This window comes from Carettochelys insculpta, chromosome 4, assembly GCF_033958435.1.
Source record: "Carettochelys insculpta isolate YL-2023 chromosome 4, ASM3395843v1, whole genome shotgun sequence".
In the NCBI taxonomy this organism is placed as follows: domain Eukaryota; kingdom Metazoa; phylum Chordata; order Testudines; family Carettochelyidae; genus Carettochelys; species Carettochelys insculpta.
The window spans coordinates 18,156,593-18,180,866 of NC_134140.1; the positions used below are offsets into that span (position 1 = coordinate 18,156,593).

Consider the following 24,274-nt stretch of genomic DNA (forward strand, 5'->3'; position numbering starts at 1 on the left):
CAGCAGCTTTGGACCTTGCTGTTAAGTACGGCACACTATATGCAGCTTCCAATGTGTTCACATTTTCACTTCCTGTCACACTGCACGTTGTTTTCTTGGACTTTTAGTTAAACTTGTGCCTATTTTTTGAAGAATTCTACTGGTTTCCATGGTATTCTTTGCTATCAAAATGGCACTTGAGGTGGGATGGTTTAATAGTATCATTTGTGAGAGTCTCATAACATTCCATACATAGTGGAATAAGTTCCACTTCTTCTTCGAGTGTCCCTGTGGGTGCTTCACATTAGGTGTCCGGCTCGCCCGGCGCCACAGATCGGATCTTCCAAGCAGTTTCTGCCGGACCGCGCATGCGCCGGTGCTCCCTTGCGCGCTCCTGGCCACGTGCGCGATCCGGTCCCTGCCAGTTCCTCTTAACCGCCGTAGGCTGCGGACGGAATCCGACTAGGCTATGGCCAAGTTAGCGTATTCAATGGTTTTAGCTGTTTTCTTTAAAGTTTTCAAGTTCTTAGTCTATTGTTGTTATTTTCAAAAAAAAAAAAACAAGAAACAACAAGCGGGACGGAATTCAGTCCAGTCCTAGTAACAAGCAGAGCACCGGAGGCCAGGAGCCTAGGGCCATTAGCCCTCCTGCCGTGGCAGGCTATCGGAGAGTGGGAAAACAGCACAGAGAAGGTGCTAAGTACCCCATTAACAACTAAAAGACTCACCAACAATGTCCTCTTCAGGATTCAAGAAATGTGAGTCTTGCCAAGAGGCAATGCCAGCGTCTGATGGGCACAGTCACTGTACAAGGTGCCTTGGGGAGTCCCATGTCACGCAGAAATGCTCCTTCTGTGCAAAATTAACAGCCAGAGCAAGGAAGGACAGGGAGATGCAGCTTAAAATGCTGCTATTCAACAAGGCCCTCCAGCCAGACGTGCCAGAGCGGCCGCAGCAGGAGGGACCCTCCGGGGCTCATAAAAGGAAAGCTGCCTCCCTCACCCCATCAGCGCAAAAACAGAGGAAAGTCTCCCCAACCCGATCCCTGCCAGCAGCAACAGCGAGCGGGACGGGAGGAGTGCACAGCCCCCAGCTGCAGCAACAGCTGATCGGCGGCAGCACGGAGAGCCACGTGGAGGCGGCTCAGCCTCCGATGATCAGGCAGCGGCACCGACCCCCGGGGAACCGGCAGTGCAGAGCGCGCAGGCACGCAGCCTGCATGCACCGGAGGACACTGCCCGCGCAGCACCGCCCAAGAGCGTGCCGAGCGCGAAGCGGATGGGGCCAAGATCCCCTGCACGCCAGGGGGCGGAGCCACCCCCTCAAGGGAGGGGGAAGGCTGCACAGAAAATAAGGCACTGCAGCCCCTCTCCAGACAGGGCTTCAGAGTTGCTTTCTCTCAGCCCTCCGCTCATGCTGCGGACTCCAACTAGAAGTCAGGGGTCCCCCCTAGCCTACCCGGAGCCCCCGTCTCCATTTTTACAACCAACCTCGCCCTGGCTGGGACCACCTTCACCCTTCTTGGGGTTTGAGCTGCTGGAGTACTATCACAAATCGCTCTCTCCAGTGTCCCATGTCTCTCAACGATCTCGCTCCCCCAGACACAGGGGGTACGCACCAAGGGAGTGGTCCAGGTCACCTTCCCAAGAATAGTGCCCATGCTGCCATGGTTGTCCCTATCACGCGGGGCATGGACACCACCGGCTTTCTACCAGGGAAAGATCCCCACAGACTGTCCCGTATCCCCGAGGGCAATCGCGAACGGGGACAGAGGCTCAAGTATCTCAGGGGGAACTGGTTATGGAACCCCGAGATTTTCCCTCGCAAGCTTCCAGCGAGCGGATGTACCATCGCCAACAGGAACCGGAAGGGTCCAGAGAGGCGTATCCTAGTGGTCCCTCGCTCTCCTCCCCGGACGAGGCTACGGCCCTGGGGGACGTCCATCCTCCGGACAATCTCGAACAGTTTCAAGAGCTGTTTAAAAGGGTGGCCTTCACGCAAGGCATCCAGACAGCAGAGGTGCAAGAGAAACACCATAAGCTCCTCAAAAATTTGAGACCTCCGGCCTCTTCCAGAGTAGCAATACCGCTTGACGAAGCGATCTTAGAGTCCGCCACTACGATATGGCAGACCCCTGCGACTATTCCGCCTGTCCACAAGAGAGCGGACAAGAAATACTTCGTGCCGACGAAGGGCATGGAGTTCCTGTTCAGCCACCCACAACCAAATTCCTTGGTGGTAGAGTCGTCGCAACAAAGATCAAAGACATCTCAATTCAAGACAGGGGGAACAGACAAAGATGCCAAGAAGCTAGAGCTGTTCGGCAGAAAGGTCTACTCCTCCTCCACACTACTGTTGCGAATGGCAGATTACGCAGCGCATCTAGCGAACCACAATTTTGACAACTACACTAGGTTAACCTCCCTCATGGACTTGCTTCCAGAGGACAAGAAACCGGTGCTCAAGGCCGTCGTGCAAGAAGGCTACGTGGCCTCGAGGACGGGAGTTCAGATCGCCCTGGATGTTGCGGACACAGCAGCACGCTCCACAGCTATGCCAGTGGTGATGCGAAGGGAGTCCTGGCTCCAGACTTCGGGTATACCGAGGGATCTGCAGGCAAAGATCGTCGATCTTCCCTTCGACACGCAGAAGCTGTTTGCTGAATCAACTGACTCGGTCCTTCATTCCAGTAAAGATTCAAGAGCCACACTTAGGACACTGGGGATTTACACGCCTCCATACAGAAAGAAGAAGTACTACCCTCAACAAAGACGGTACCAGTACCAGTACCAGCCACAGCGTCCCCAGTACCACAGGGGTTACGAGCAAGGACGACATCAACAGCACCAGCAGTACAGAACTCCCAGGCGATGTTCCCAACAGAGCCGTGCGTCCTCGGGGCAGGGCCAAAGGCCACAAGTTTGACACGCAGATCCAGGGCTGCGCTATCACTACCATCGCACAAGGTCATCCGAAGCTGTTATTCCACCATCGCCTCCGACCATTCTACGACCAGTGGCAAAGGATCACCACAGACAAATGGGTGCTGGAGATCATAGCCACGGGGTACATCATCCCCTTCCAGTCGCTCCCACCGCCACGACCTCCACCCAGGCCCCACCTCCAGGAGGCCTCCTACGTAGCAAGGCTCAAGCAGGAGGTAGACCATCTCATGCTCATAGGGGCAGTGGAAAGAGTGCCGGAGCAACTGCAAGGGAAAGGGTTCTACTCCAGGTACTTCCTCACGGAGAAAAAGACAGGAGGCTGGAGGCCCATCTTAGATCTTCGAGACCTCAACCGGTACCTGCGCAAGCAACGCTTTCGGATGATCACAATCGCCTCCATCCTTACGGCACTGGACGATGGAGATTGGTTCGCAGCCCTCGACTTACAAGACGTGTATTTTCACATAACTATCCATCTGGCTCACCGACGATTCCTCCGGTTCATGGTAGGCAAAGAACATTTTCAATACAAGGTCCTACCGTTTGGCCTCTCCTCGGCCCCCAGGGTCTTCACCAAGACCTTGGCAGTGGTGTCAGCCTACCTGCACAGGCAGGGGGTATTTATATTCCCGTATCTGTATGACTGCCTACTCAAAGGGGCCTCGAAGGAGGAGGTACTACGCATGATACGCGTCACAGCAGGCACGTTCTCTTCGCTCGGCCTGGTTATCAATCTGGCAAAATCAAAGATAGACCCCACACAGGACATAGAGTTCATAGGGGCACACATAAATTCTATTGCAGCGAGAGTGTATCTACCAGAGACACGCTTTCGGGCCATCGGCTCCCTCGTGCAAGTCATCACCTTCAGCCCTACGGTGCCGGTTCTGACTTGCTTACAGCTGCTGGGCCACATGGCAGCAGCGACGTTCGTAGTACAGAACGCCAGATTACACATGCGCAGCATGCAGCACTGTCTGGCGAGCGTATACAAACCGGCAGCACACACCGTTCACAGGGTGGTGTCGCCCACAACAGAGGTGCGCAAATCCCTGCAATGGTGGGTAAACCCCAAGAACATGCTAACAGGGGTACCCTTCCACCAACCACAAATATTGGTTTTTCTTACTACAGATGCCTCCCACATAGGGTGGGGAGCACACATGGGCGAAGAGGTGACGCAAGGACTGTGGTCCTCCACGGAACAGTCACTGCACATAAATATACTGGAGCTCAGAGCAGTGTTCAACGCCTGCAGACACTTTTGAGACCATATACAAGGCAAAGTAGTCGGGATCAGCACAGAGAATACCTCCCCCATGTTTTATATAAATTGGCAAGGAGGAGCTCGGTCCCGTGCCTTATGTGCGGAAGCAGTCCGGTTGTGGAACTGGTGCATCGCCAACAATATAACCTTGAAAGCCTTGTACTTACCAGGCACTCACAATGTGAAGGCAGACCAGCTGAGCAGGCATTTCCCACTCACGCACGAGTGGCAGATCCGTCCCGATCTGCTACGACCGATTTTTCACGCATGGGGCTTTCCCCAGATAGACCTGTTTGCCACTCAACACAACAAGAAGTGCCCACGATTCTGCTCCAGGGCAGGACTGGGACGGGGGTCCTTGGGGGACGCATTTGCGATCTCCTGGAGGGGCCCCCTGCTTTTCGCTTTTCTTCCCACAGTGCTGATCCAGAAAGTCTTGCAGAAAGCCAGGAGGGAAGGAGCCCGAATGATCCTGATAGTCCCAACATGGGATCAACAGCAATGGTTCCCCCTACTCCTGCGCATGTCGGACTGTCCACCGATGCCCCTTCCGGTGGCGCCAGATCTGCTCACGCAAGCCCAGGGGTCCATAGTGCATCCCCCCCCCCCCAAGGCCTGTGACTACAAGCGTGGTTAATCCATGGCTCAGCTGCCTAGAGAGCACATGTACGGATGAAGTGCAAAAAGTCCTAGAAAGTAGCAGGAGGACTTCCACCAGGAAGACCTACAAGCAGAAATGGACTTGCTTCACGGCATGGTGTTCTACCAAACAGCTAGCCCCCCTTTTGGTGCCTATACTTGTAATATTAGAGTATTTACTGGACCACTAGGGCGGTGGCGGCATCAACAGCCTTTTTCAAGGGCGTTGCGCTAAAGGACATTTGCAGAGCGGCGACCTGGTCATCCTATGACACCTTCGCCAAGCACTACGCCCTTCACAGGGTATTCCAAGGGGATACCCAGCTCTCGACAGTGGTCCTCTTGGGGACAAGCTGTACATGATCCAATTACCCACCTCCTATCTTGGGTTACTGCTGGGTAGTCACCTAATGTGGAGCACCCACGGGGACACTCGAAGAAGAAAGAAAGGTTACTCACCGTAGTAACGGTGGTTCTTCGAGATGTGTCCCCGTGGGTGCTCCACTACCCACCCATCCTCCCCACTTCGGATCTCTGTTTAGTGTTTTTCAGGAGCATCCGAGGCGGTTGGTCAAGGAACTGGCGGGGACCAGATCGCGCACGTGGCCAGGAGCGCGCAAGGGAGCGGCGCACACCGGCACATGCGCGGTCCGGCAGAAACTGCTTGGAAGATCCAATCTGCGGCGCCGGGTGAGCCCGACACCTAATGTGGAGCACCCACGGGGACACATCTCGAAGAACCACCGTTACTACGGTGAGTAACCTTTCTTTCATTCCCTGTCCATGGAAATCTTATTGTAAGATAATCATATTTGTGGGCTCTTTCTTTTTCTTTGCAGCAGATACTTTTAACATACTCACAGATGGTACACGATTCACTAATTTGCATGGCCATTTCAAAGTTTTGGGCTAGTGTAGACACAGCCTTTATGATTTTTGAGGATTCAGGCACAAAGTAGATATGATTATGTCCTGACATAGGTGGCACGAAAACAACAGCTTAGGTAAGAAGATAAGTTGATATTTGTTCATGTAGCATTCTTATGGTTGCTTCACTGTAGCCGAGTTTGTGTCCCTTTGGTGCTGATTGGAGAGCAGTCTAAATCCAGAACCCAGGGCTCACATGGTACCAACTTGACTGTCAGATTGCCTAAAGCAGTGTTTGTCAACCTTTTTTTTTTTTATAAATAAAGTCTCCCATTTTCAAAAAAGTAAATAAAAGGTACCCCAAATACCCCCAATTTTCAGACATGCAAATTTTTTTCTAGTATTGCAACATATTTGTTTTAAACAACTTAATTGTAACTGGTTGGTTGGAAGAAACTGCCTGTGGGCAATAAACCTGCCATCGTACTTATGACTGTGCAGAGGATAAATAAATTTTAAAAAATGAACATATGTCACATTTTTGATTCATACATATATAGATATATATTTATGCGAACATGAATGAACAGTGATCAGTGAAATTACCAGAGATATTATAATTAGTTTAATGCAAAATTTGAACTTTATTTTATGAAATCAAATGTTCAAACATAGGTTTCAAACTATCGAGGACCACAATTATATCCATTGTTTCTGATCTGGTTTCTTGTGTTATACCTTCTTCTAAATTGGCAGTTTTAGCCTTTGTTTTCACAGGGAATCAGTCTGTTTTAAACCCTTTCAGTTGGAATTATAAATAGTAAACTAAAATTGTACAAACAGCAACTTTATCACTTATTTCAAATAACAAGCATAATATTCTAGAGCCTGGCACCACCAGCTCACCACTTTAACCGAATTCCCCCTTCTCCAGACCCAGGCACACCCCATTGCTGTAATCCAATGCTAGCGACTCACCGGAGCTGTTGCCGCTGCCATTGCTGCTGCCATGTGCTTCTCCCTCCACGTACTGTGGGGGACGCCCATGGAGAGTCGCACACAGTGCTCTTGCAGCTTTGAGCACTTTATTGTTTAAAAAGACAGATACAGCTCTAGCATGCATGCCCCCCTGGACTTCTCTCACGTAGCCCTGGTGGTATGCATACCACGCATTGAGAAACACTGGTCTAAAGGACCAATGGGAAGAGGCAAAGAATCATTGGTACTACTAGGGTAAGAGAAATGTTGAAAATTGTTTTCAGGGAAGGCTCTTGCAGCATGGACAGTGACACCTGTACCTCCTGTGGCATGCCAGGCACTCACAGACCATACTCTCAGCTTCATATCACTGGCTCCTTTGGTACAGCCATATTTGCACTGATCACCACCACTGATACAAATGCCTTCAGTGCCAAATGCCTTTCATGCATGACAGACTTTTTGGTGTCTGCACCAGACTCACTTCTGTTTATTACTGGGACTTCCAATATTGAGTTCACCTGGAGCCTTTTGACTCATCAACAAACTCTTTCTGTGCACCGCCCATTTTGTCTTCTGAGTTAGAAAGTGAGTGGGAGGACATGGTCTACCACCACTCTTGTCACCTGCTATATGATGCCCATTGTCCCCATAGACTTGTCATAGCGTTGTCCCGATCTACAGTCTCCCTGGTTTGGTCAGTTGTAGTACCTACCATTGCATCCTTGTGCATCACAGTGGCCCTACTGAGATGCATGGCAGGATGAAAGACAACAAGCCTCCCATAGCTCTTGTCACCTACTAGCAACCAGGGAGACACGCACCTTCAGATGTTGCTTTAAGGGTATCTGAACCCCTTGTACAGGAATGTGAAGAGCAGGAAGCTGAAGGTGTGGAGGAATTTATCCCTCAAGCCTATTTCTCATCAGATGAGATGGTGGTGTCACTTATGCCATTTATGGCTAATTACTTTAAACTGTTACAGGACCTGGAACAGTGGGTGGCGGAGGTCTATTGCTTTGTCCAGAGTAGCCCTCTGTGTTAATGAGGCACCTTGTGTACCCTGCCAAGATCTTGTGATACACCTCACATCTGTCTCATGAATATGCAAGAAGGCTGACAAAAAATATGTACTGGCAAAAGACACAAAGTTCCTTTTCTCCTACCTGTCTGTGTATGATTATAGTTGACGTCTACTCAAAGGGCCACCAACACCAGTTTAAATACACCTGCTGTAACCTGCACTGGAAGCATCTGGATCTCTTTGCCAGGCAAACATACTTCTCAGCGCACCTCCAGTTTCTGATTGCAAGCTCTCAAGCCTTAATGATAAAATGTTTACCAGAATTATTTGAAACTGAACTCGTATTAAACAGCTTCCTAATTTACATAAGGAACAGTTCAAGGCTATAGTCAGTGAAAGCCACCTGGCAGCTAAGAAGTTTCTCTACTCTGCACTTTATGCAGTTGACATGGCAGCACACTCCATTTCTGCTGCTATGAAGATATCAGCTTCTCCTTTAATGGGCATATGAAGAAATGGGACAAGTGCCAGGACCAGTAATTCTTTATGCAAAGTTGATTGGCACTACTACGATGGTCTCTGCTAAGACATTTGTTTGAGGAAAAAATCTAAACTAACAGGAAATGCAAGGGTTGTGGTCCGTATCTACTATGTTTGCTCATAAAACTTTCTGATCCATGTGGGAAAATCCCAAACTGCTAACCTCAGTTGAAAGATTCTGGGTTTGTAGCCTCACTTCCTTCTCTATGTTGTGACACTTGATTCTTACATTCATTAATCCAACAGTGTTTCAACAAGTGGGAAAACTGCGATATTTTCATAGATTCTAAGAGCAGAAGGGACCAGGGGCACGATCTCCTAATTTGCCTCCTGTATTGTACAAGCCATAGAATTTCTCCAAAATAATTCTTTGAGTACCTTTTAGGGAAAAAAATCCACTTAAAGAATGCCAGTGATGAAGAATCCACCATGAGCCTTTGTAAATTATTCTAGAGATATACATTTGTGAATAATAAATGCCATATTTCCATTCTGAATTTGTCTTGCTTCAGTTTCTATATATTAGATCCTGTTAGTCTTTTTCTGCTTGATTGAAGGCCTATTATTAAAGATATGTATGGTAAAATCATAAATTAGTGTGGGCAGAGGCCTCAGGAGTCATTTAGTTCAACCTCTTGCTCAAGGTAGTACCAACTCCAGATAAGTCATTTGTCAAACCTGTCCTTAAAAACATCTAAGATGGAGATTCCACCACCCTTCTAGGTAACCCATTCCAGTCCTTCCCCACCCTCCTAGTGAAATAGATTTTCCCTAATATCCAACCTAGACCTCTTCCATTGCAACTTGAGACCATTGCTTCTTAATCTGTGACCTGCTGCCACTGAGAATAGCCTAGCTCCATCCTTGTTGGAACGTGACCCCCCTTTCAGGCAGTAAAGGATGCTATCAAATTCCCCCACCCCCACACCCCTATTCTTCTCTTAAGACTAAATATGCCCAGTTCCCTCAGCATCTGTTCATAAATCATATGCTTTAGCCCCCAATCATTTCTTACCCTATGCTAGACTCTCTCCAATTTGTTGTCCTCTTTTGTTTATGGGGGAGGCAAGAGCAGATACAATATTCTGGATGTGGCCTTACCAATGCCTAATGGAGGAGGATAATCACTTCCCTTGATTTACTGGCAGTGCTCAGCCCAATATGCTGTTAGCCTTCTTGAGAACAAAGGCATATTGTTGACTCATCCGGCTTGTGTACTGTAATCGTGGAGTCTTTTTTTGGATAGCTGCCACTTAGCCAGTGGGTACCCACGCCATAACAGTGCATGGGATTCTTCCACCCTAAGAGGAGGACTTTGCACTTGTCCTTTTTGAACCTCCAGTTTGCTGGGTCACTCTGGACCATATTTCTCCTGTGTCCTCACCGCTTTGTGTCATCTGTGAACTTTCTGAGGGTGCAACTCATGCCATCATCCAGATAATTAATGAAGATTATTGAATAAAACTAGCCTCAGGACGAATCCTTCACCCTGCTTGTTACTGACTGCTAACCAGACTTTGAGCCAATGATTGCTTCCTTCTGAGCATACTCTTGTTGCCAGATGTCTTGTCCATTCATCCAATCCATGTTTCTTTAATTTGCTGGCAAGAATACTGTGGGAGATCATATCAAAAGCTTTGTTAAAGTCATGATAAATCTGGGTAGTTATAGTTTGAATTTGTTGCTACTTAACCTCCTCTTTGCTAAACTATGTAGATAGACTCCAGTAGCGCAATGAATGTAATGTACTATTTTGTAACGACCTTGCTTCTGGTGCATTCCTGCTTAGATAGGGGATGGTAATGACTTCAACCATCTGTGGTTACTGAGCTCGTGGAATAGAGTTTATAAAATGTAGTAATAACAAATTTCCATAGATTGAACCTGTAGGCACTGTTAGGCTCAATGAACTCTTGTAACTGACTATCAGCCCCCCTCAACTCAAGATGAACACTTCATGTTCTGGTTCAAATGTGGTATTCAATTCAAGCAGATTTTTGATCTTTAACTCTAGAAATAACATGTATGTGGGTGCATACATGCACTGTGCACAATCAGCCATATGTAGCACAGGGAATAAAATTGCAGGTCTTAATCCAAATCCTTCTAACCAAGGTTTTATTACAGGGTTAAGAGCAATATTTCTTTTCTTAGGTAGTAGACCTTATTTGGTTTAAGCTTACTAAGCATTAGAAGAAAGGTCCAATTCCATCAAGGATTGGTGAACACCTTTAATCCACTGTTACCCTCCTGATGTCTACTTGGCCAGGTTCACCCTGGAGGCTGAGAGAATGACAAACGCTGATTCTTCCTTGGAATTCTCTCTTTTCCATCTGTAACAATATGAGAAACCTTTTTATAATTATTTTCAGAATGCAAATACTGTGAAGATGTGATAGTTTATTTTCTTGGGTTGTGTACGGTTAGTCACACTGTTGAATGCAGGTGTACAGATTGTGATTGTTCCTCCTCTTTCCCCCCCAAGCTCCCCCCCCCCGGAGTGGCAATGACATAGCTTGTTGTGAAGAGGCAGTTATTCCATATTTTCAAGGTTATCTGTGCAATTTGTAGAAGCTGCTGAAGAAATATATAGGAGTATGCAATGAAAAGAGAACCTACTGCAGAAGTTTCTACAATGTAAGTTACAGCTATTTGGGCATATCTGCAGGATGAGCAACGAACAAAAAATCAAGACCGTGGTATTCAACATAATGTATGGTATGAATAGGAGAGGCAGACCCCAGAGAGAATGAGTAGATGATACAGTAGATTGGTGCGGGGCTAGTCTACAGAAACTAAGCCACTCTGCATTGGACAGGGAAAGATGGAAGGAAATAGTGAGTGAGCCATCGGACACCAACGGGTTCTGAGCCCATGGTGGTTGATGACGATCTCATTCTGCCTAGACGGAACAAAGAGACAAAATGGCTGAGCAATTAGCTTTAATTAGACCATCTAGTATTGATGGATGCGACAAGTTTTTAAGTTACAAAGACTTGAAGAAGACCTCTGTGTAACTTGGAAGCTTGTCTCTATCACCAACTGCAGTTGGTCCAATAAAACATTAGGGCCGTGTCTACACTAGCCCCAAACTTCGAAATGGCCGTGCAAATGGCCATTTCAAAGTTTACTAATGAAGCGCTGAAATACATATTCAGCGCCTCATTAGCAGGCAGGCAGCTGCAGCACTTCGAAATTGACGTGGCTCGTCCAGACGGGGCTCCTTTTCAAAAGGACCCCGGCTACTTCGAAGTTCCCTTCTTCCTATCTGCTCATAGGAATAAGGGGACTTCGAAGTAGGCAGGGTCCTTTTGAAAAGGAGCTCTGTCTGGACGAGCTGCGCAGCGGCGAGCCACGTCAATTTTGAAGTGCCGCGGCCGCCCACGTGCTAATGAGGTGCTGAATATGTATTTCAGCGCTTCATTAGTAAACTTCGAAATGGCCATTTCGAAGTTTTTGACTAGTGTAGACACGGCCTAGCTCATTTAACCTGTTTCTCTAATATTCTGTGACAAATATTTCTACAAGCACACTGTGGACAAAACATAGTCATATGGGATCTTGTCTTCTTTTTGTGCTCATTTTTGTGGGACACGGTCCCACACCAAAGGCTTTTATGTAAATTAGGTGGTCATGGGATAGGAGGAAAGGTCCTTTCATGGATCGGAAATTGGTTAAAAGACAGAAAACAAAGGGTTGGAATAAATGGTAAATTTTCACAATGGAGGGGGGTAACTAGTGGTGTTCCCCAGGGCTCAGTCCTGGGACCGATCCTGTTCAACTTGTTCATCAATGATCTAGAAAATGAGGTAAGCAGTGAGGTGGCAAAGTTTGCAGATGACACCAAGTTGTTCAGGACAGTCAAAAGCATAAGGGATTGTGAAGAACTACAAGGAGATCTCAGCAAACTGAGTGATTGGGCAGCAAAATGGCAAATGAAATTTAATGTGGGTAAGTGTAAGGTAATGCATGTTGGAAAAAATAACCCAAATTACACGTACTACATGATGGGGTCAAATTTAGCTACGACAGATCAGGAAAGGGATCTTGGAGTTATAGTGGATAGTTCTCTGAAGACATCCACGCAGTGTGCAGCGGCAGTTAGTAAGGCAAATAGGATGTTAGGAATTATTAAAAAAGGGATCGATAATAAGACAAAAGATATCATACTTCCCCTATATAAAACTATGGTACGCCCACATCTCGAGTACTGCGTGCAGATGTGGTCTCCTCACCTCAAAAAAGATATATTGGCATTAGAAAAGGTTCAGAAAAGGGCGACTAAGATGATTAGGGGCTTGGAAAGGGTCCCATATGGGGAGAGGCTAGAGAGACTGGGACTTTTCAGTTTGGAAAAGAGGCGATTGAGGGGCGATATGATAGAGGTATATAAAATCATGAATGGTGTGGAGAAAGTGAATATAGAAAAATTATTTACCTTTTCCCATAATACAAGAACTAGGGGACACCAAATGAAATTGATGGGTAGTAGGTTCAAAACTAATAAAAGGAAATTTTTCTTCACACAGCGCACAGTCAACCTGTGGAACTCCTTGCCCGAGGAGGCTGTGAAGGCCAGGACTCTATTAGGGTTTAAAAAAGAGCTTGATAAATTTTTGCAGGTCAGGTCCATGAATGGCTATTAGCCAGGGATAAAGTATGGTGCCCTAGCCTTCATAACAAGGGCAGGAGATGGATGGCAGGAGATAAATCACTTGTCTTCTGTTCTCCTTCTCTGGGGCACCTGGCATTGGCCACCGTCGGCAGATGGGATGCTGGGCTTGATGGACCTTTGGTCTGACCCAGTATGGCCATTCTTATGTTCTTATGTTCTTATGTTATTTGTAAGGAAAGAAGAGCAAAGCTGTTTAATCTCAAAGGCTGTGCAACTGAGTCGTGGAGTGTTTTGGTAGCGATTTAGATTCCCACAGGTCAAGTAAGGGCTTACGCAGCTTTGCATCTTATTTCAGGTGTTTTCCAGTTGCAGAAATTTAGTGCAAGTATTAGGGAATCAAAACATACTTTGACAAAACGTTACGCTCAGGTGGAGGCATGTAGATTGAATCTCTCTCTTGGTAGAGCTGCTTTATATTCTCTGTTAAGGTAGACAGCGTACCCACCTCTACTATCTTAGAACTTGCAAGTCAAAATGTTCAAATGTGGAGAATAATAAAAAAGAACTATCCCTGTATGAAAGCTGCATTTTCTGTTTGCAGTGTCCATACGTGTTGAGGACACTCCCTTTACCCTTGTTCCTACAGAATCCTGTAACACTTTCTTTCTGTTTTGAAAGGAAGGACTTGAGGGTTGGTTGGTTCTGCTCTGCCTACCATAAGCTCATGTGGTGTCTGTGATGGCAGCAAGATGCAGGTGTGGCCCTGATGGACACTGACAGCCAAAAGATTTTGATCTCAAGCCCAGTGGGCGCATGTGAATCACCTGAGAGTAGAATATAGATCTGGGGTGTCCAACACACTAGCCATATGAATAACTATTTGGCCAGTTGAGTGTGCCTAGTTGGCTTGAACAAGAAGTATGTTTTCAGAATAATATGGCTAGTTTTCTGTAGCAGTAGCCACTACCAGGATGAACTGATTCAGAACTGGTTGGACACCGTGGATATAGGTGACAACTTTATACATTTACTGTAGTTCTCCCTCTTTCATTCTTTCCTGTGACCCTACAAAATTCACCACAGAAATTTCTGAATAACTTTCATGTTAAAATATATATTATTCCTGTTCTAAGCCTCTGTAGAGAATTCTATCCAGTATCATGGCAATAGAGTGTGTGTATGTGTGCATGTGCATATTTTGGTGTGGGTGGAGTATTTTGCTTTAGAAATCAGTCATGTGCTCTCTTGGCTTGGCGGAGATTAAGTGCTCATTATTGAAACACAGAACTCTTCACATTGCTGCATTTTATGTAATAGACCATTTAAATGGAAGTTTAAAACTCCAGTGAAGTAGCTGCAAGAAACTGGTGTCATACTTGATAGAGAAAAAGAGCTTAGTTTCTCTTTGGAATCCTGTGCTGGAAATGTGATCCAGAAATTCTCTCCACTCCATCTCTAATGAGTTGAAATATATTTTAGAGTTTGCACTCTATACCTTTGTGTTCAAACTGGGAGAAAAAATACGCTTTCGCTGAGATGCACTATTACGATGGTTACCAAGGTACCGGCTCATGAAGGATCTGTGCAGTTGCAAACTGATGAGCTAAATAAACTTTTCTTCTAAAAATAGGAACCACTAGGAAAATGTTACTTGGGTATTGGAAGCTAAATACTGCAATAAAGTAAAATCCACTTGAAGAAATATGTTGTTAAAATTTGGTAGCTGTTTGGTATACAGCTTAAATTTAAGCAGTGTTTTTTAGAGTATCATTTAATGGGATTCTCTGTGATTTTTTTTAGTCACAGAATGTGATGGTGCAACAATCCTGTGGGGAAAATATCTCTTGTCAGCCTCAGGGTCAACTTGGTGATCTTCTCTTGCACTGAGTGACAGTGCACTGCAGCTCCTTCTATCAGAGTCAGAAGTGGAATCATAGCCAGCGTCACTGCTCTCCCGTCTCTTCCTATCTTGCTATGTCCCTAAGTTTGGTGGTGCCACCTGATGCATGGGATTGAGCAGCCATTCAGTGTCCCTTTTGGAATTGCTAGGGCTTTTTCCCACCCCAGCATGTTCTCTTGAGGCTCTCATACACCATTGTCCTGAGGTTGTGGAGCTCCCAGAAGCACTCAGGGAGACTTAGGATCTGGACTTTGGTACTAAGCATGGTACTTACTGTCTGGAGGAAGACCCAAAGGCTCCTGCAAACATCAAGTTAATCAAGAGGCTCCTCAGGCCTTTTTTGCTTCTCCGTTCTCCTTCCTGGACAAGATGATAGTGTCAAAAGTCCAGGATATACTCGCCCAAGTCTAGAGATTTGTTTTTCTCCCAAACAGAGGAGGGCAAAACTAGCTGGTGCTTCTCTTCAGGTAATCTCAGACACTTGATTCAGTGGCTACAGTAGTACAATGTTCAGGCGCCTTTGGTTGTTGTCCTCAGGGCTTCCTCTTGAGGTGAAACATACTATTCAGGATCTCCCATTTGAAGGCTCTTTGATCCTTTCAGAGCAAATGGATGGTAGGCTTCATGGTCTCAAGGACTTAAAAGTAATTTTGAAATTCCTGAGATTCTGTGTACCACCAGGGTTAAGGAAGTAGTATAGACTGTAGCAGACGAGCTTTTACTTTTCTCAACTAGCCATGTAAGGGTTAATATTTACTAAGCTTTAATGAATAATGCTTTGCACAGAGAAAGATTGAACATTTCACATTCTCTTTTCTTAAATTCAGGTGGTAGAGCTCACAATGAATATCACTGGGTATGTTTACACTGAAGCTAGAAGTACACTTCCCTGCCCTGGTGGACAATCTCACACTAACTCAGCCTGAACTAGCATGCCTAAATCAGTAGCATGGATGTGCCTTTGGCTGAGACTCAGGGTAGCTATGAGAGCTCAAACTCAGGGAACCAAGTGTGTTTCAGAGCCTCAGCTACTGCACAAGCTATTTTTAGCATCCTGGCTCTAACTGAACTATCACAAGTCTGTCTGTCCTGAGGCTTGCTCCTTAGCCACAGGATTGATGTCATCTTTAGGATTTCCTGTGGCATGAGGGAGCAAACTTTTTATATCAGGACCCACTTTTCATCCCTGCAATTAGCAAAGCCCCCCCAGTTTGTCCAATGTAATTCAAACCAATGAAAATGTCAATTATGTTCATATAAAAACACTTGGTATGTGTAAGGAAGTAAGTATGTACAACGTAAAATCTTTATTAATCAGTATATAAATGTGAATACATATGCATAAAACCAGTAACATATTTCAACATAATTAATGAAATGGACGAGCCTGAGACCCAGCAGCTGCTTATGCTGTGCCCCTTTATGAAATTTCATGCCCCCCCCGCACAGAGGCCAGCCCCCCCCCAGTTTTGTACCACTGCCCTAGGGTCATCCAGGAAAGGTGAAACTTACTCGTATTTCAGAAGATTTTTTTTTTTAAAAGACCTTACACCTAACCAAAGCTCAGATTTTAGTTATAGGAAGAAAGAGGCAAACAAAAGAGGAAACGATTCCTTTGTGTTCCCTTTCTAATACATGCAAACTATCAGTACTACTGTTCTTTGGGCAAATGCTGCTTTTTCTTTTGTCATCCTATTTTTGTCACAACTCACAATTATCACCCCAACCTACCTCTTTCACACAAATAAAATTTACTTAAAAGATGCACTTGAAAGCTGTGTTAGTTGATAAATACTAATTATGTATATACTTTCAATCAAGGTACAATTTTGAAGGGGAAAATATGCTAACACTGTATATTTTCTTTTTAAAAAGACTCCTGCTAAGAAAGATTCAACTCCAGCTACTGCAAAAGAAGACAAAGTCCATGTTTTGAAGTACAATATAGGGGATCTGGTGTGGTCAAAAGTGTCTGGTTATCCTTGGTGGCCATGCATGGTTTCAGCTGATCCTCTTCTTCATTCCTACACTAAACTAAAAGGTACGTCTACATTGTGGCGCGTATCTTCGTGTACATAGAAACATTAAATTCTGGAAACAAGTATCAGAGAGGTAGCCGTGTTAGTCTGTGTCTTCAAAAACAACAAGAAGTTCTGTGGCACCTCATGGACTACCAGATATTTCAGAGCATAAGCTTTTTGGGCAAAGACCCACTTCAGATGCATCTGACGAAGTGGGTCTTTGCCCACGAAAGCTTATGCTCCAAAATATCTGTTAGTCCATAAGGTGCCACAGGACTTATCGTTGTTTTTAAATTCTGGAAGTTTCATTTCATCCATTCAGATCAGTTGATAAACTCAAATCCTCTGTGCTTTAGCACTTGTCTATGTTGATTGTCAATTACCTCTTACTAGCTAGTAGCAGCAAATTGTATTTGAAAGAAGTGGTAGTCTGGGGAAACCTAATTTAAATTGAAATTGGAAAAGTAGTTAAGGGAATATGATGGTAAAATCTTTGATAGCAATGAATAAATAAGAACAAAAGAATCAAGTAGGAAAGGAAATCCACAACATAGCACCTCATTTTGAAAATTGTTTTCAGTGTTTTAATGTTTATATTTTCAGTAAAAGATATTATAATTTCCTGTGTTACATCAACATTGAATAGGATGAATTATTTTACAGTCAGTGTAATTATTAATGTTGCTGTTCTTCATCTAGGCAGGAACATAGCTAAAGTCTTTCCTGTAATTTTTCTTATTAAACAATCTTCCTTTTCCTAATGTAGTGGTAAAGGAAATGTTGCCTGCCTGTTAGCAGGAAGGGATGGCTGGTTTCTCTTTTCCCTTAATTTTTCATTATTGAGCGACCAATATCTATCCTATCTAAAATCCAGACATTTTTTATCAATCTCAAAACTGGGACAGGGGTTTAAAAAAATTCTGTGCCATTCAAAATGAATGGGACACAAAGCATTTTTCATAAAAACTGTAGGGTTCATCTGTTTGGGGAAAAAAAAAATCTAACTTTTGCTTCTGTTCATCAAGTTATGGAAAGCAGGAGATAAAGCCTATTTTACTCGGCTTCTTTGGCTGAGTTCTAGTGTCCAGGACCAAACTGATTACAATAAACTTGAAAAGTATTCAAGTGTCATTAAAAACATTTACGTAAGTCAGAAGTGTATGCATCTTATAGAGGAGGATAGCCTAGGGAAGATTGGGGAAAAAATGGATTTGTTTAGTTTGGAGAAGAGAGGGACACAAATTTTCAAGTACATAAAAGGTTGTTAAAAGGAGAGAGAAAAATTGTTGTCATTAACCTTAGAGGTAGCGTAAGAAGCAATGGGCTTAAATTGCAGCAATGGTGATTGATGTTGATATTAGGAAAAACTTCCTAATTATCAGGGTAGTTCAGCACTGGGATAAATTGCTTAGGGAGACTGGAATTTCAATCTGTGATGGGTTGGGTCACAGAGAGCCCCTTGAGATGGTCACGTGATGGGCTGATCACACTATTTACTTGCCTTCTGGAGTGCTCCAGTGCCCTCTCCTTCTAAGACAGAAATCTGTTTGCTCCCTTTATCAATGAAAGACAGATATACTAAGCTGTTGTCCCTCCTCCCTGCCACCAGGTAACAATTGTTTACACTGGGTTTGCTAATAAATAAATAGTGATTTTTATTAAGTATATAAGTAGGATTTAAGTGGTTGCAAGTGATAAATGGTAAGTAATTAAAACAAAAAATGCCAGCTAAGCTTAATACCATAAATAAACTTGTTAGAGGCAATAGCTTACCCTCACACAGAGTTTCCAAAACTGTGTCCCGTGCAACGTGACTAGGTGTCCCATGAAAAAAATTCTATGTTAGCGATATTTTTCCATCTAAAATATCAAATTAGAAAATATGATATTAAGAATGCATTCCTAATAGTATAGTTATTATGCAACTCATGCCAAAACAGAGATGCAAAAATACTCTTCCCGTTTTAAAAAAAAACCCTGTCAAATAGCCCACAGTAGGTGTCGGGCTCGCCCTGGTGCCGCAGATCAGAAATTTTCAGCAGTCTCTGTCGGGTTGTGCATGCGCCGATGTGCGCCGGTCCTTCGCGCACCTTCGGTCACATGCGCGATCTGGTCCCCGCCAGTTCCTTCTCAACCGCCAACGGCTGCAGACGGATTCCACTCTGGCTCCAACGCCTGAGAAAGATAAAACTGTGTTTTAATTTTGTTAATAGTTATTAGTTGATAGTTTTAGTTAGCACTGTTAAAGTTGTTCCATTTAAATGTAGATATAGTTAAAAAAAAAAAATAAAAGAGAGAAAAGAACAGAGGCGGCCGCCCTAAGTGATCTGCTATCCTAAAAGCCGCGAACGTTGTCTTTTCCAGGACTGATTAGCTGTTAAGTGCCCTATTAACATTCAAAGACTTAAACGCCCGGGCCGAGATGTCCTTGCCGGGGTTTAAGAAATGTGCGTCATGCCGCGAGGCCATGCCTGCCTCAGATGGGCATAGCGAGTGCGTTCGTTGCCTCGGGGAGACCCACGTTCCACAAAAGTGTCCTCACTGCTCCAAGCTCACAGCCAGAGCCAGAAAGGACAGGGAAGTGAGGCTGAAAATGATTATTTGATAAGGCCCTCAAACCTGGACCATTGGAGAAGCCCCATCAAGAGGGGCCCTCAGGGTCGCACAAGAGGAAGGCAGCTTCCCTAACCTCCTCTGTACAAAAGAAAAGGAAGCTTTCCCCAGCTCGATCCTTGCTGGTAACACCTGCGAGCAGGACTAGCGGAGCACAGGGCTCTGACCCGCGGGCTGCTCAAAGTGGGATGACTGTAGCGCACACAGCTGCGCCGGGACCTCCGACTATTAAGCAGTCGGCACCGGGGGCGCCACAGGCGCCAGAATCGGCGGCACCAACTCCCATGGCGTCGAGCCCTGCAGCACTGACAGCACCGGAGCAGGGGTACCCGGCACAGGACCCAACGGTGCTGGAGGAAGCTACCCGCTCGGCGCCGTGCACAGGGGCACCGAGCGCGGCACCAACAATGGCGCCGAGGTCCCCAGCACGGGAGGGGGGGCGACACCTGCTTCTCAGGGACGGGGAAAAGCAAAGGCCAAAATCCGGCACCGCAGCCCATCCCCGGAGGTCATCGCATTGCTGTTATTGCCTAGCCCCGCCCCCGCCCCCAAAATACACCGGGCAGCAACTCCAATGGCCTGCTTCAGACCTCCATCCCCGTTCCTTCAACCACCATCCCCCTGGCTCAGATAACCTTCACCAATCTCCAGTAGGGATCCCTATGAATACTATCACAGAGCATCTCCACCACTGTCAGCGTCATCACAGAGGTCACGCTCGTCTAGACCCCATGCGTACGCTTTCCAATCGTGGTCCAGATCCCCATCACCGGGCCCTTGCCCCTGCTGTTATGGCCGTCCTTACCATACTGAACACCGGCACAGGGGGTCCAGATCCAGGGGTAGATCCCCACCCACACCTCACCAACACCCCTTCACACAGTCTCACTCTGTGAGAAGAACACAGCCTCCCCAGGCAGACGTTGGTCCACAGGCCCTGGACCTCCCTTCTGAATCCTCAAAAGGGCAAGCATATGAACAAATCCAGGAATCTGAGGAATTAGAGGAGGTATATCATAGCGACGCCTCTTCGCCCTCCCCAGATGAGGGGGTTGTCCCCGGGGATATTTCCCCCCCAGACGACCTTAGGCAATTCCAAGAACTATTCAAGAGAGTAGCACAAACACAGGACATTCAAATAGCAAAGGTGCAGGAGAAACATCATAAACTCCTGAAAAATTTGAGACCTGCGACTTCATCTAAGATCGCCATCCCACTAGATGAAGTGATTATGGAATCAGCCACCAACATATGGCAGACTCCAGCCTCCACCCCTCCCACAAATAAGAGGGCGGATAAGAAATACTTTGTTCCAGCCAAGGGCATGGAATTCCTGTTTAGCCACCCCCAACCAAATTCCCTGGTATTCGAATCATCACAGCAGAGATCTAAGACACCCCAATATAAATCAGGAGGGTCAGAAAAAGACGCGAGGAAATTAGACACGTTTGGTAGGAAGGTCTGTTCCTCCTCTACCTTACTACTCAGAATGGCAAACTATGCAGCACACCTGTCAAACCACAACTTCAACAATTATTCCAGACTTACTTCCCTCATGGATTTCCTTCCAGAGGATAAGAAACCAGTGCTGAAAGTGATCGTTCAAGAGGGCTACGTGGCCTCACGAACAGTTCAGATTGCCCTGGACGTAGCAGACACGGCAGCACACTCCACAGCCACAGCAGTGGTAATGCGTAGGGAATTGTGGCTGCAGACTTCCAGCATTCCCAGAGATCTGCAAACAAAAATCGTAGACCTTCTATTTGATAAACAGAAGTTATTCGCAGATTCAACTGACTCAGTCCTACACTCCAGCAAGGACTCGAGAGCCACACTTAGGACCCTGGGCATATATACCCCTCTGTACAGGAGGAAGAAGTTTTACCCCCAGCAAAGGCACTACGCTTATCAACCTCAGCATATACAATACCAACGGAGCTATGACCAAGGTCACCACCACCAGCAGCAACAGTATAGGGCCACCAGACGACGCCCCCAGCAGGGTCGCGCACCCTCAGGGAAAGCCCTGAAACAGCAAGTTTGACAGGTATGTCGAGGACTGCAATATCAGCACCATCCCTCAATGCCAATCCCAGCACATGTTCCATCATTGGCTCAAACTGTTCTACTCTCAATGGCAAAATGTCACCACAGACAAATGGGTACTGGAGATTATAGCCACAGGATACACGATCCCCTTCCAATCACTACCTCCACCAAAACGTCCCACCCAGTCCTCCTTCAAGGACCCCTCCCATGAGACAAGGTTAAAACAGGAGCTAGACCATCTCATGTTCATAGGGGCGGTGGAGAGAGTTCCGGAACAGTTCCAAGGGAAAGGGTTCTACTCACGATACTTCCTAACAGAGAGGAGGACAGGAGGCTGGAGGCCAATCCTGGACCTACGGGCCCTCCACTGACATCTGCGCAAACAGCGTTTCAGGATGATTACAATTGCCTCCATACTTACGGCATTGGACGATGGAGACTGGTTTGCAGCCCTTGACTTGCAGGACGCATGTTTTCATATAACTATTCACCCGGCACACAGACGTTTTCTCTGCTTCACAGTAGGCAGGGAGCACTTCCCATACAGAGTTCTTCCGTTCGGTCTCTCCTCAGCACCCAGAGTGTTCACCAAAACACTGGTAGTAGTATCAGCATACCCACACAAACAGGGTGTGTTCATTTTTCCATACCTGGACAGCCCCCTACTGAAAGGGGCCTCGAAGGCAGAGGTCCTACGCATGATACACGTCACTACAAACACATTCGCCTCGTTGGGCCTAGTTATCAACCTCTCGAAATCAAAGACCAAGCCTACGCAGAATATAGAGTTCATAGGGGCACGCATAGACTCTACTACATCAAGAGTATACCTGCCCGATGCCCGTTTCCACACCATCAAATCCCTGGTACAAGTAATGACGTACAGCCCCACAGTGCCAATCCTAACATGTCTACAACTGTTGGGGCACATGGCGACCACCACGTTCATGGTACAGAATGCCAGGCTGCGTATGCGGGGCCTGCAGCATTGGCTGGAAAGCATTTACAAACCAATAGTCCATACCATCCATAGGGCAGTATCGCCCACAGCGGAGGTGCGCAGGTCACTGGCATGGTGGGCAGATCCCAAGAACTTACTAGTAGGGGTGCCCTTCCACCAATCACAAATCGCGATTTTTCTTACAACAGACGCATCCCACATAGGATGGGGAGTGCACATACGCAACAAAGTAACTCAGGGGCTATGGTCCCTCGCGGAAAAGACATTGCACATAAACGTACTAGAACATACACCTGAGCTCAAAATTTTTTAAATTGCAGTTTCTATCAGGGCCGTTTGTCCTTTGCCATGCTTCTGTGAGAGAAAATAAAAAGTAGAGTGATGACAGATTTCCCTGTTACCACACAGGCAGCACCAAGAACTCTGTGAGTGCCTCACCTGCTAGTCTCTTTGAAGAGAGTAATTAGGGAGCAGCACATTCGGATGCCCTAACTCTCACATCCGTCCATGAACAGCATTAAGCAAGTTAGCCTCAACCAGTCCACTATTCCTTTATCATGCCACCTTTGCTATAATGGTCTTACTTGTGTCATAAGTATCTAAGAGTAAGATCTCGTCCTCATAGATCCAGAAAAAGGAAGCAGTCCCAGTCTACATTGGCAAATGTAAGGACAAAGGCAGCTCCCATGTCGACTTAAATCATTCTTATCATAAAACCTACTCATCAAAGACAGTGGTTCATAGGAGTCTTCAACGCCACATCAGTGAGAACATTCCTTCCCAAGGCAGTTTCTTGTTAATGCAGTCTCTGTTATTTGGAATAGCCAGACTCCCGTACCCTACATATGCATCTGTTTGGGCCATATGTCAGTGTGTAAGACATTTGCCAGCTTTTACCTTATGACTCTGAAACACTGTATAAGAGCGAAAAAATCCTGTTTCCTTTCTCCCAACATCACAAAACTGAGTTGATAGCAGGAATCCGAGACTATGTGTGGAGGAATACCAGTGTTGGTTCCCTCCCTTATAGTGATGAATCATGGCTAAGTCAAGCAAAAGTAGTGGAGCCCTACTTTAACTACCAATGAAAGCAAAGTACCTGACCCATAGTGGACATAAAGCTTCCTGTAAATGCGCTGAAGCTGGATGGTAGCTAACCTTTTATGAACATTACAGCCATCCTTGGCTCTCTTGGGGTTTAATCTACATGGACCAGACATTGACAACCCAAGGAGGCGGGATTGGTGTTTGTCGTCCCGTGGTTCCCCCCACCCTTCCCACCCCCTCGCTTGTGCATGCCAGAGAAGGGTGTGCGACCGCTCTAAGGAGAGGGATAGTGAAACCCACGTTGCCCAGGTGGAGAGGGGTGCTTTCCTGGCGCAGCTGCAGGTAGGGAGCCATGGAGCGGGGAGCAAGGGGCAGAGGAGTGCAAGGCAGAGTAATACAGGGAGAGAGTATGGGGAATGCAGCGAAACCCATGTGGCCTGAGGCAGGGAGGGACGCCTGCTGTAGGGAGCCGCAGGAGTGGAGCAAGGGGCAGCTGAGGAGCATGAGGCAGAGCAATATGGGGAAGAGAGTATGGGGCATACAGTGAAACCCACTTGAGCTGAGACAGCAGGGCGGTTGCCTGGGACATCTGCAGGCAGGGAGCTGGCGAGGGTTGATGGAACAAGGGGCAGAGGAGGGCAAGACAGAGTAATATGAGGAGGAGGTACAGCGGGGTACAGTGCAAGCCTCATGGGATCTGGAGTAGAGCTTTGAGGGCCAGTGTAAGCCTCAATGGGCCTGAAGGGGTGGTGCAATGGAGACTGCATTGTAGTAGAGGGAATACAAGCCCCAAAGAGTCTGAATGTTGAGTAGAACATAAGGCAATGGA

The 24,274-nt window shown here is 46.3% G+C and overlaps 1 protein-coding gene across 3 annotated transcripts in view; it reads left to right on the forward strand.

Moving 5' to 3' along the window:
- The window catches only part of NSD2 (nuclear receptor binding SET domain protein 2), a 149,414-nt gene that overhangs the window by 45,523 nt on the left and 79,617 nt on the right, over positions 1 to 24,274 (forward strand). For all 3 annotated transcript variants that reach the window (XR_012645318.1, XM_074992331.1, XM_074992333.1), the window contains exon 3: positions 16,630 to 16,795. Coding sequence is in view for 2 of the 3 variants with exons in the window: in XM_074992331.1 (XP_074848432.1) it covers positions 16,630 to 16,795 (166 nt within the window). In the remaining variant the exon portion in view is untranslated. The remainder of the gene's footprint in view (positions 1 to 16,629; positions 16,796 to 24,274) is intronic.